This window comes from Calonectris borealis, chromosome 18, assembly GCF_964195595.1.
Source record: "Calonectris borealis chromosome 18, bCalBor7.hap1.2, whole genome shotgun sequence".
Lineage (NCBI taxonomy): Eukaryota > Metazoa > Chordata > Aves > Procellariiformes > Procellariidae > Calonectris > Calonectris borealis.
In genome coordinates this window covers 8,953,258-8,965,519 of record NC_134329.1, presented here as the reverse complement: position 1 = coordinate 8,965,519, position 12,262 = coordinate 8,953,258, and the positions used below count along the sequence as shown (strand labels likewise).

At 51.1% G+C, this 12,262-nt stretch overlaps 1 protein-coding gene across 9 annotated transcripts in view; it reads left to right on the top strand.

The window, feature by feature from the left end:
- The window catches only part of PITPNM2 (phosphatidylinositol transfer protein membrane associated 2), a 141,365-nt gene that overhangs the window by 122,731 nt on the left and 6,372 nt on the right, over nucleotides 1-12,262 (top strand). For 5 of the 9 annotated variants that reach the window (XM_075167774.1, XM_075167769.1, XM_075167772.1 and 2 more), the window contains 6 exons: nucleotides 2,660-2,824; nucleotides 6,667-6,815; nucleotides 9,608-9,724; nucleotides 10,472-10,588; nucleotides 11,252-11,400; nucleotides 12,029-12,178. In XM_075167774.1, coding sequence (XP_075023875.1) covers nucleotides 2,660-2,824; nucleotides 6,667-6,815; nucleotides 9,608-9,724; nucleotides 10,472-10,588; nucleotides 11,252-11,400; nucleotides 12,029-12,178 — 847 coding nt within the window. Of the gene's footprint in view, nucleotides 1-2,659; nucleotides 2,825-4,639; nucleotides 4,844-6,666; nucleotides 6,816-9,607; nucleotides 9,725-10,471; nucleotides 10,589-11,251; nucleotides 11,401-12,028; nucleotides 12,179-12,262 lie in introns of all 9 variants that reach the window. The other 4 variants (XM_075167765.1, XM_075167768.1, XM_075167766.1 and 1 more) reach the window with 1 other exon arrangement.

Below are 12,262 nucleotides of genomic sequence, written 5' to 3'. Positions count from 1 at the left end.
TTCTTAGAAACTGTCCTTTTTCAGGGCGTGTAGCTTGGAAAAAGGGCGAAACACGAGAGCAACCCGAGCGGGCTGGAGCATAGGAGCGAGCGCTGCTGTTGGGCAGCACTTTGTCCCCTGCAGAGCAGACTCCTGCCATCAACGCGGACGATACCAAGCTGAACAGTTCAGTAATGCTAAAACAGTTTAGGCTTTCATAGGAGTGAAAATTACTCCTGTGGCGACACTAGGTAGGATGGTGTTGGAAGGGCTGGTGAGGTTGGTTTTTGCTTCAAACTCGTTGTATTCAAAAATCTCCAGTCAGGCCCAGGAAAGTGAGATTGGCTAAAAAAAGCAAGCCCAAAATACCACTGTTTCTTCCTTTATTCACTTTCCACTTTCTGGGCCCTCAAAAAAGGAGATAAAGTTCAGACAGAGCTAAGTGAAGACACGCTAATGGAGCCGGAGCCATGATCAACGCAGGCAGCACCACATTTGGCCCAGGCTTTTCTCCTGTGTGGCATTGCTGTAATGCTCTTTAGCGTGTCTTCCAGCTGCGTCCTAATTCAAGCCACAGATGTTTTATATTTAAGGGAGAGGAAGAAGTTCAGGCTTCGCTGGTAGGTGTTAGTTAAATCTGAACCTGGCATTTTTCCTAGTGTAGACAAAGCCAAACCTCTCATTGCATCTGACCGAGTTCAGGGAAGCTGATGGCCGTCATCTGTCCGACAGCGGTGTCGGGGCGCCCGTCTGATGTGACACAAGGGCGTAATTGCAGAAGGATCTCACAGTCTGTATGAGCAAGGGAAAGGAGAGGAAGGGGGAACCAGGGAAGGGCTGAGAGGGTTGTCCCAGGTCACGCAGCAATGGGAACGAGACCCTTTACCCCTGAGACCTTTGTGGGGTTGGACGCAGCTCCTGGCTTGGCTCGTGTTCTCCGAGTACAGCCTCTGCTTGAACTGTCTCCTCTTGTGCTGGTGCTTTCTGCAGTAAGAAAGCCGTGCTGGCCCGGTGGGGCTGGCTGGGCTGCAGATACCAGTAGCAGCCTTGACAGCCAGCAGCTCAAGGCAAGGTGAAAAGAGGAGGAAAGTGCTGAGAAAGTGATGCCGGTAATGGCCTTTCAGGCATAACGTGGGCAGTGTGTGCAGCTCATCATCAGGTCAGGCTCCCACTAGGGCTCAGATCTCGCAGTCCACAAAGCTTTTACACAGAGCAGCTTGTGGCCTGATTTTCCCTGCAGAGAACAGAACTCTTTTACCAACACTTAGCTACACATTTTCTGCTTCATACGTTCCCTTTCCCTCGGCTGCAGCAGGATTTGTGTGGGCACAGACACTGCTGCTGCGAACTGAGAGATCGGAGGAAGCAAATCAGTAGCCTCAAGCAAAAAAGATCGATATTAAAATAAACCAGTTGCCAAAACAACGCCCCGTGTCAGCCGCAGACTGGGATGAAATCCAAGGATATCTATACTGGCTGAAATAGGCGGAGGATGTTGGTGTGTGGGAGTAATGCACTTGCGTTCCCTTGGCATCTGCTGCCTGGCTGGGCACAATCCTGTGCCCTGTCTGATACCTGGGACTAAAGTTCAGATGCTGCTCCCCAGGTACAGCAGAGACGGGCGATGTTAAAACGACAGTAAGTAGCTTTGCTTTGGCATCTTAGTGTCATACCGGTGCTGCCTGCTATGAAGTACTCGGTATTGGCATTACAAACCCTCTGCAGGATCTTGGGATATTCCAGAGACACTTAATTCAGCCTCGTAGCATCCACAGAGGGGAGAAAACTGAAATGCAGAGATTTTATCGTGACTTTCAGCATCTCTCGGTTTGCCAGTCCTGAACATATTAGGTCCATTTCCCTCCGATACATGTATAAGGTCCATGTGAGCATGACTTTAAATCCTCCTTTTCTGTATTTATGTACTAAAGGGTTAGGCCACACTTGGTAAACCTCAAGTTGGGATCTAAAAATCCAGTCTTGCACGTTGTACAAAAGAAGCTCTGTTTTGACAGAGACTGAGCGCTCCCCGATCCGCCAACACCGATTGGAGATGTAAGTGCTCAGCACCAGACTCCTTTCTTTCAACAGCCCTTACTTCAGTTTAACGAGTGTTGGCTGTATCCATTAGCAATAAAATACAAGTTCAAATTTAGTCCCTGCCAGGCATGAAAATGTTTTCTTGATTTTTTTTTTTTTTTTTTTTGCATTAATGCTTCTATCTTGGAGATGTTCATTTAAGTCTAAATGTTTCAAGAAAACAAATATCCCCTTTCTAAGATTGTTTTTTGTTGTTCTCCTTACCTTGGTTATTTTGTCTTGATGGGAATATATGAAGTTGTGTATATTCACATCCGTATGTATGACACATGCTTCTGTTACTGCTGCTTGAATAAGTCTGCCTGGATTTTTCTTTGGGGTTTTCCATTTGTTTTTTGAGCTACTTATTTTGCTTCTCTCAATCAAAGACTGCTCCTCCAGCCACATGTCTCTTTGCCTGCTGTGGTGTTTGCTTTCTTTTCAAATCAGAGCCCCGATGAAATGTTTTTTTCATTCCAATCAGTTCTGAAGGGTTTTTGCATCTACCAGCCTTGTTTGCCTCCTTCCTCCCCTCCAGTTCATCTTGCCCAGCCTCTGTCTGTTGGTCTAATATTTTGATTTCCCTGTTTCAACTTTGTAGCAGATGTTGTTCAGTCTCATGGTGCCGTCTTCATGGAAAGCGCGTCCCTGTCCACCCCCATTTCAGCCCCTCAGTTCAGGGGCTTCCGGAGAGCCAGTGAGATCAGCATTGCCAGCCAGGTCTCAGGAATGGCAGACAGTTACACTGCTTCCAACATAGCCAACAGTAAGTGTTTCACCCCCTCCGAGACGACCGCTCGCTGCCGCACCGCTCTCTCAGCACCACGCACCGGGCCAGAGCCACGCAGCTTCTGTCTGTCTGTCTGTCTGGGGTTATACTTTCCGTTTATAACGAAAAATTTGAATTATTCCGCCTTCTCCCGGTTTTGTCATAGTCAGTGCCGCGTGTTATCATATCCCCTGGAGGAACAGATGATATATTTGATTATAATACAGGGGCCACCGCTGTGTTATGCATGTTGGACTGTGCTGGTGGTAACTTGTGAAAAAAAAATTATAATTGATAACTCTGAGTACCATTTGGCTGCTGTGCCTGGTGAGGGTTAATCCAAAGCGATGTTTCTGCGCTGCTGTCAATAAGTCGTGCAGAACTGGTAGGGATCAGCACTGCCAGACTGATAATGCAGGATGTGGTGTGTGGCTTGATGCAGATCACTTAAATGTGGTCCGCAGAAATGGGGATGAGTAAGCCCCTCTGTAATGCTGGAAAAGAAAATCAGGTTTGGGTTATTTATTACTTTGCTTTAGCAATTCAGCTCTTCTGGAGCCTGCAGGGCAGCTCAGAGAGTCGGCCAGTCATGACCCATATCCCAGAGCCGAATGAGGAATAAAGGGATTTTTTGTTATTCTTCCCAAGACCCGTATAACTTCCCAGCTAATACAGTGGAGAACAAGAGCCTTTGTTAACGGTTCAGCCCCTTCTTCATTTCAGCTGAAGTGTGAGATTAACAGTCTGTGTCCTCAGGGACCTCTGATAACTCAGACAGAAAAAGGCTGAAAACCAAACAAATTAAAAACCAACAACAAAAAAAACCCTTCAGCCCAAACTCTTGTTCCAGAAGATGGCAAAAATTTAGAGATACTCCATTCCTGGCATGTTAGACTACAGGGCTATGAACAACTCACTTCATAATTAATTGCTGAGGTTAATAACGCTCCCCGAGGCAAGTGTTAGTGGCTGAAGGTCAGGGGCTGCCGTAACTTCTTGCCCTGTTTGAGGCGACACTCGGCGGCAGAAATAAACTGCCCGTGCTCTGACAAACAAGGGTTTTTTTCCTAAAGCACATCCGAGAGCTGACGCCGCGCTCCCCGTGTGCGTTTTTATATTTGTCCTGGTAAGACATCTTGCCAAGCACTTGCTAAATATTAATCTGCTTTGGAAGAAGGCTCCTGGGGGAGAAGGTGTTTGTTTTGTGCTGGTTTCACACCCACGGAGAGCTGCCGAGCTCGGCCGGCCGGGAGGGGACGCGGGGGACGGTGGTTGTTCGTTATGAAGTGTTTACGCCGGGGCGATGCCTGAAGGCCCGCCTGACACGACGGAAGGATCCTGCCTCTGCGAGCTGCCGGCAGGATCAGCCCCACGCAACGCTTGCCTCTCTTCGCTTTCCCCACGCTCTTCCCGATTATTTAGCTTCTGGTTTGTGTAATTTATTCCTCCACGCACTTCACAGCCCTCAAAATCTGTTTCTGAGATGGGAGAGGAAGAGCCTGGCCCCGGCGTGGGCTGCGCGCGTCCCCTGCGCCTGCCCAGCGCCGACGTGTCCTCGGAGCCCTGGCTCTGGCTTTGCAGCTCTTGCGCTCGACCTTCTTAGCGCGGTGGTAATGTGAAGCCGTGGCATTGAGGGTTGGATGCTTATCCCGTGCTTCTCCCGCAGGGAGAGCTGGAGGAGGTCCGGAGCCTCCCTAGGGTGCAGCTTCCCCTGCGCTGTGAATTTCTGGAGGTGTTGCCTGCGGCATGTCTGTGCCATAATAAGAAGTGTGATTTCTGCTTTTTTTTTTTTAATTTTGTTTCTCCTTTTAGAAACCAAACACCACCTTAATCATTGTAGAGGGCTTAGCCTTCTGTCCCAACTCGCCCTCCCTCACAAATCCCCTACCCAAACCTCGTCCAAGAGACATAGGCAGCATAAACCTGAAATCCCTTCGAAGGGAGGAAAGCTCAAAGGGCCATGGAGTCAGGCTGCGGACCGTGCTCTTCGGATGCCCGACCTGGACATCAAGACAGGTATTCTGGAGAGAGCCACTCCGGTCGACCTCCTTTCTCATTCGATAGTCCCAGAACTTCACAACAAATCTATGCGCTTTCACTGAGGCACTTGCAATTTCTGATTGCATTTTAACAAGTATTTCTGTCACTTTGCTCCAAAGATCGATCCTAACACGGCTAACAACTTGGCAAGAGCAGGAGTTCTTCTGGGCAGAGCTTTGGGGACAACGCTTCTGCCTCCACCATTGTCTTTTGAGCATGGAAGAGTAAATCTGGTCTGCTTCCTACAAAGAATCTGAAATTACCCAAGCTGGGGACTTGCATGAGAAATGAAAGGTTGGGACGTGACCAGGAGCTGCCGATTTGGAAGACGGGGAGTCAGAAATGACTGCGAGGAGGTGCCTGTGTGCTCTGGAAAAGCCGTGTCGATCCATCAACACTCTCCTCCTGCTTCCCATGGCTCTTTAGGAGTGCAAGGGCCATTAGGAGAGGGTGGCCTGGGCACTCAGCACAGCCAGGGCTGGGCCACGGGGATGTGCCGATGCCATAAACCTCTGCACGTTGCTGCGGTGGGAGCTTTGTGTAGGTCCCTGGAAGGAGCTGGTGGATCCATTTTTTCAGTGAGCATCTGTGCTCATCACCAGCTAGATTTCCCATACCAAGAGGGGTTTGGTGGATCGTACCTTATACCTGGCAGCTTTCCTGGAAGTCCATGAAAGGGGAACATTGTCACAGAGAAAAACCAAGCTTGAGAAGGCCCTTGTCAAAGCCCCAGCTTGCAACCTGCATGCAAACGCAGCTCCTCCTGTTGCTCTCTTGATCTGATCCATCTTCTCTTTCCATTGCTGCTTTTCCAGGCCAGAGCACGTGGGGGTTGAGGACTCCTCACTGCTGGGAAAGCAGCCCACGCCTTTGGGGTCTGAGCCCGAGATGTGCTCATTGCTAGGGAGTCGGAAAGGATGCCTGCGTGGGCAGCGTTCAGGGCAGCGTTGAAGTGTGGTGGTGTCCCATGGGTGCACGGTGGCTGTCGGTCACGTGTGTGCGAGTTGTTGACTCCCTGGGGGAGAAACTCTTCTGCGTTGTCTCTAACCTTGCCCACCCGAGTCCGAGTGTATTTTTCAGTCCCACATGCAATGGAGGCCCGGCCCCCCAACTTTTCTTGTTGGCCACTGCAGAGGCTGTGCTCCTGGGGAGGCTGGGCTGGATGTCTCGGTTGCCTGCAATGTGGTAGCCCAGGAGGGCAACCAGGACTTGTTGGGAACTGCCGATCCCAGCAGCGCATGCTATAGCACCCTGCCTTGGGGTGCCTTTTAGCATCTCTCGTGGGCTTCCAGTATTCAGATCCTCTTTAGTGTGGCCAGTATCTGGATGCCAAAGGGTCTTTTATTGCTTGGTGAAAGCTAAAGGAGTTGGATGTGGGGCTGGAGATGGCCTGGGCAGGTGCTGTGGTGAGCAGAGCACACACACCCTTCCTCCCACAGCTCCAGGGAGATGCGTTTCTGTCTTACGTTTTGGCACGTGGATTCCCAGGCTCATTGCTCATGAGCCTTGGGCCCCTTCCCTGGGGTCTGGACTAATGGCCAATTAATACCCGCCCTCTAGTACCTTCCTATTTGCTTAAATAAAGGAGAGCTCAGGTGGTGGTGCCCCTGTGTGTTCCTCCCTTGGTTTGAGCAAACGCTGAGCCCTGGGTCGGTTGTTCCCTCTTAGCAGTGCGACCAGGCAGGGAGCAACCTCCCGGCATACCTGGGGCGAGGAGCCAGAGCCTCGAAATGCCGTTTGTGACAGAGACCGCGCGTGCGCGTGGACCCCCTTTGTCTGAACGAGTCTTTTGCTTCTAGTTGCTGCCAAGTGGTGGGGAACCAAAAGGATCGACTACGCGCTCTACTGTCCCGACGCTCTGACGGCTTTCCCGACGGTCGCTTTGCCGCACCTCTTCCACGCGAGCTACTGGGAGTCCACAGACGTTGTCTCCTTCCTGCTGAGACAGGTACAATCGTCCCCCCTCCCCTGATCTCCCTTGGGCTGAAAAATATTTTGGGCTCTGTTTTTTTCCACTGCACCTTCCTTAACTCTCGTTGACGTATAGAGATGAAAAAATACCCCTTGCCACTGCAGGTCCATTTTCTTCCCCTTCTTTTTGTTCCTCACCTGTGTGGTTAGCAGAGCTGCACGCGTGCAAACTTCACGGACGTGTGCTGTCACGCCTGGCTAGTTTGGGTCTGGGTTTTGTCATCGGAGCAGGTTTCAGATGGGCTCGCCAGGGAGACATGGAGTGAGCCCAAGGCCGTTGGTTGCTAAAGTCGGTGGCACTTGTTTCTTGAAGTGAGCTGTTCTCCTGTGCGTGAGTTTGGATCTCAAGTCTGAAACTTAGAGGAAACTTCTCGATGTACAAATAAAAATAGCAGCAAATACAATAAAACCGAAGGAGCTGTTTTGTATGAATTTGATGTGAGTTGATAGACAGGGTTGGGCTCTCCATTTTGGCTTTCTAAGTTATTGTGGTCTCCTCTAGGAACTCAGACTATCGTCACTGCATTGGGATTTAGCCTTCGTTCCTCCGGTACAAAGCAGTTCTCCTGGGGCTGGGTGAACGGGGTTTGCTGGAGTCTGACATATTGGACACTATCAACCTACATTTGGCCTGAGATTTAAATTTACTGTTCAAAATGTTTTTTTCCTAAAAGAAATATTTTTCCTTCAGTTCCTTGGGGATGAGTGGGAGTTATTTGCCTTTCAAAGTATGAACCCCCCGAGGAACGGTACTTAGAGCACAGAGCTGGAAAAAACAAAACTAAAAGCAACTCTGTGGATTGTGTTGCCCGCGTCGGCTCTTGGGTTTGCTTTGTGTTAGCTCAGCTGTTAAGCCGTCCCCGCTCTCTTCCAGCCTCCTCGACTGCAGCTCTCAATTATTTATAATTCTGTTGGCAAACTTTCTTTCAGTGCTATCTTCCAAATAGTGTGGGAACCATAAACAACAGAGATGTCAGTGCTGGTGGCAGCTGAGCGGTAGCGATAATCCAGTGAAACCCTTTCTTCCCGGGCTGTATCTAGCCCAGCGAGACGTCTCTGTGCTTGCACACACCTTGCTGGATCAGCTGCTGTGAAACCCCAGCCCCTAATGGGGCTCAAGAGAGAGACCCGTAATTGTGTATGAGTGGGAACAGTCACGACAGTCTCGTACGCAAAATGCTCCACTCAAGAAATAGCCAATTACTCAGTATTCAGCCCGAACCTGGATCTATAGCACAGCGTGGGCTTCATATCTTGTGGCTTGAGGTACCTCTCCGTCCATTCAAAGCCTGCTGGTACCTGCCTCAGTAGCCTGGCACCCCCCTTCCCCTATGCCTGTCTCTACTCACTCGTCTCTGCCTTGAGACCGGGGGTTTTCTTATTCCTTGTCTTCTTGCTGTCCTTCCAGAGCACCATGCCACTTCTTCCCCTAATAAGGACTTGTTTCTAATTGCCTTTGAAAGTCATCTCTGGACAAAACGTAAAAGTAAGCTGTTGAATAGTTTTAGTCTCCAAAGATTAAATCTTGTTAAAACAAGCCCAAATAGGACTCGAAATAGATTCCTGATTTAAATAATTTTCAGTAAAACTTGTTATTTTGTTTACCTTGGATTGCCATGAACTCCCACCCCAGCAAGCTCATCCTCCCTGGGGTCCTTTTTCCATTTCCCTGGAAGAAAAACAGCTTCAGCTCTGCAAGGCGAGCTGGCCTGTGTCAGACCACTACAGCCTGGGTCAGCTGGAGAGCTGGTGATCACACAAAATATGTTCCAGACTTTGTAAAAGAGCATATGTTTAAGAGGCTCCTTAATTTTTTGGAGGGTCGGGGTCACTATCGACTGCTGCGGATTTTGGAGTTCTCTGTGCAGGGTCATCTCCCAGTCTTACAGCAGTCTTTGGGATGTCCCCTCACCTTTGGGGTCTGTGGTGTTATTCCTCCCTTTCCCTTCTAGAGCCTAAGAGCAGAAGAGCAGTCTAGGTGGGATCTAATCCTGCTTCCCCATCCCTGCCCGCACCCTGGTGACAGGCAGGAATTGCCTCCAAAGGCTGGCTGGTGGGCATCACCTTCCCCCCCTGATCCTCTGGTCCAGTGACATCCCACCAGCTTTGTCAACCTCGCAGATGAAGTCAGGATGGACAGACACCCTGGGCACTGCCTTGTGCCTGGCCGAGCCGGACCCCTGCCTGCTTCCGCCGGGGTCAAATCAATAGTTTTGTCTCCTCTCAAAATGAGGAGCAAAAGCCATGGGACAGGAGCAGTCCAAAATGTGTTTAAATAGAAATACGAAATGAGCTGAAGGAACGGCACGTGTTGGCATGAGGCTGGTGAGAGCAGCTGGTGCTAGGTCTGGTATGGGAACGGCAGAAAACGTGCATTTGAAGGAGACCGGTCCCTCGCAGGCTGTGGGAAGAGACTAATGAACACCTGGAGGAAGGGCAGATACGTAAGCGCAGATCTCGTCCTGCTGTGTTTGAGTCAGTTTTGTACCTCCTGACAATCTAAATAAGCTGCGTCCCAGCCGGGATTAAGTCAGTGCTGGCCGCAGGCTTTGCTAGTTCAGAGGAGACCACTTGTCCTTGCAATTAAGGGAGCAGCCTGTACAACCTGCAAGCTGACAAGCCGAACGCCCGGCAGGCAAACTCGGGCTGCCTCTGTCCGGGCCTTGCCCTTACTCAGGGCTGGCTCGGGAGATGCAGAACAGCGTGGGCAGGAGGAGGGGGGTCCCTGCGCGAGTGGCTGATGTGTCGGTGGGATCTGTCCTCCCGCAGGTGATGAGGCACGAGAACTCGAGCGTTTTGGAGCTGGATGGGAAGGAGGTGTCCGTCTTCACCCCCTCCAAGCCTCGCGAGAAGTGGCTCCGCAAGAGGACGCACGTGAAGCTCCGGGTAAGGGCGTTTTGGGGCTGCGGCAGGGGGAAGCGCCGTCCTGTTGAGGGGTTTCGCTTTGGGCTGCAAGGGCGGCACTGAAGGTGGCCAGCGTGGGCACGGCTGTGTCCGTCCACGGCAGAGACAGAGGGTCCCGTTGCACTGCTGGTATATATTAGTGATTATATCCCACCCGTGTAGTTGTGTGAGAGCGACCCAAAAGATCTGTACCAGCAAGGTCTCCTCTTGGCCTTGAGTCTACGTAAAATACAGAAAGCGTTGGCTGTGGGTCAGGGAAAGGGAGGGAACGTCTTTCAAAGTCCAATAATGCAAGTTCTCTGCTCGGTAAATGCCCTTCGCTCCCAGGAAATGTCTCCAGTTCCCAGAAGAGGGCAATTCTCTGCTAGGTCTGAAGCAGTGTCAGCAAATTTCTCTGGCAGCTGTATTGCTTCCTAAATCCAAAGCGTAAGAGTTAACAGACGGTGTCAGAGTGGCGCGTACAAACTGCCATTGAAATTGGCTCTTCAGCCCTGAACACTCGAATCCACCCCATCAATGCGGGGCACAGAGTCTCACCTCTGCCGCGGGTCGAATGCTTTTCTAAAGCTGAGAGCTGTGGGTGGAGTGGGGGGGGGAATGGCACAGAGAAACCCACACTCCAGTTTGTCCGGTTGTATGTGGCGTTTCCCTGTGAGGCTGTCCATCGCTGCAAACTTTTTTCTTTCCTTTTTTTTTTTTTTCCTTTTCCCCCCTTTCCCTCTGACGCAGAACGTCACAGCCAACCACAGGATAAATGACACCATCGCTAATGAAGATGGGCCCCAGACCTTAACTGGAAGGTTTATGTACGGTCCGTTAGATATGGTCACACTCACAGGAGAAAAGGTACTGTGTCTGCTATGGGGGTTGCCCGCCATGGGGTGAGAAGTGTGGGGGACAGGGACGGAGGCGGTGCTGGCCGGTGCTCCCTTGGTCCCTGACGGGGTTTGCTACCTTTGCGTCTTGGCAGGTTCCCCTGCTCAGACTTGTGTGGTGCCTCCTACCAGCAGCAGCGTTCATCATGGAGGTCTTTCCCACCGAGGCCAGGTTTCATTCCAGCATCCTGATGTTTGGATGCTCCTCAGCTCAGTTCTGTGAAGTGGGGAGGGTGGAAGCAGGACCCAGCCCTGCTGCCGCCCAAAGGGGCTTGGGTGGAAGGTCCCTGTGCTTGGCCTGTTCTATTATCATTCCAGGGAGAATGGTTTTAAACTGAAAGAAGGTAGATTTAGATTAGATATAAGGAAGAAATTGTTTACAATGAGGGTGGTGACACCCTGGCACAGGTTGCCCAGAGAGGTGGTCGATGCCCCATCCCTGGGAACATTCCAGGTCAGGTTGGACGGGGCTCTGAGCAACCTGGTCTGGTTGAAGGTGTCGCTGCCCGTGGCAGGGGGGTTGGACTGGATGAGCTTTAAAGGTCCCTTCCAACCCAAACGATTCTATGATTCTGTGATTCTACTCATCTGTGTCCTGAATGCTGTTGTTGACCCAGCCTTGCTGTCTTCCCAGGTGGACATTCACATCATGACCCAGCCGCCCTCAGGAGAGTGGGTTTACTTTGACACCGAAATCAGCAACAGCAGTGGCAGGATTTCTTACGTCATCCCTGAGAACCGGCGCCTGGGCATTGGCGTGTACCCCGTCAAGATGGTGGTCAGGTGAGGTACCTTGGGGTGCCGGGGCTTAGTTCGCAAGAGGAACAAAAGTGGAATCTGATGACTCTAGAATATGGTCCCTCCTTGTGGGGTGGCTCTGATTGTTGGGTGGGTTCAGAGCCTGGTTTGCCAGCAGCAGGGACAAAGTCATTTGTACTCCACAGCTGTAAGAGGAAGATCCACGTTTTATTCTGACTCCTACATCATCAACAGTCTTCTGCAAAACTGCACAATTGAGCATTTTTTAAAGACCATAAACTTGTCCTGGAGGGACAGAACTTTGTACTCATGATAATTGAGAGCCCAGAGGCTCCAGCTTAGCTCCAATTGCTGGTGTTGAGCTCTGGAAAGGGGGGGGAGAGGAGCATCTTCTCAATGGTGAACCCAGCAATGGTTGTCTAGGAGTATTTTTTTGAGTCACTGATGCCAGAGCTCCAGAGTACTATTATCAGCCCCACTTTAACACAGAGGCCTTCATGCAGCGCCTGTCGCTGCCGTAACTGAGGGTGGCATCGCTGTTAGAGGCTTTGGGCCGGATCTGGGTGCTGCTTTGGGCTTGTGATGCGCTGCAGGACTCGGTGATACCTTCTGAAAGAACCTCTATATCTTGATGCCTATAAATACCTTTCAGGGGCGACCACACGTACGCAGACAGCTACATCACGGTCCTGCCGAAGGGGACGGAGTTCGTGGTGTTCAGCATCGACGGCTCCTTTGCAGCCAGTGTATCCATCATGGGCAGCGACCCCAAAGTCCGCGCCGGAGCGGTCGACGTTGTAAGGTCAGCGGCAGGGGCTGGGGCAGTCGGTCTGTTTTACCCTGGCGTTGCTCTAGGTCTGCAATCCGTTGACTTCTGGCTTTCCTC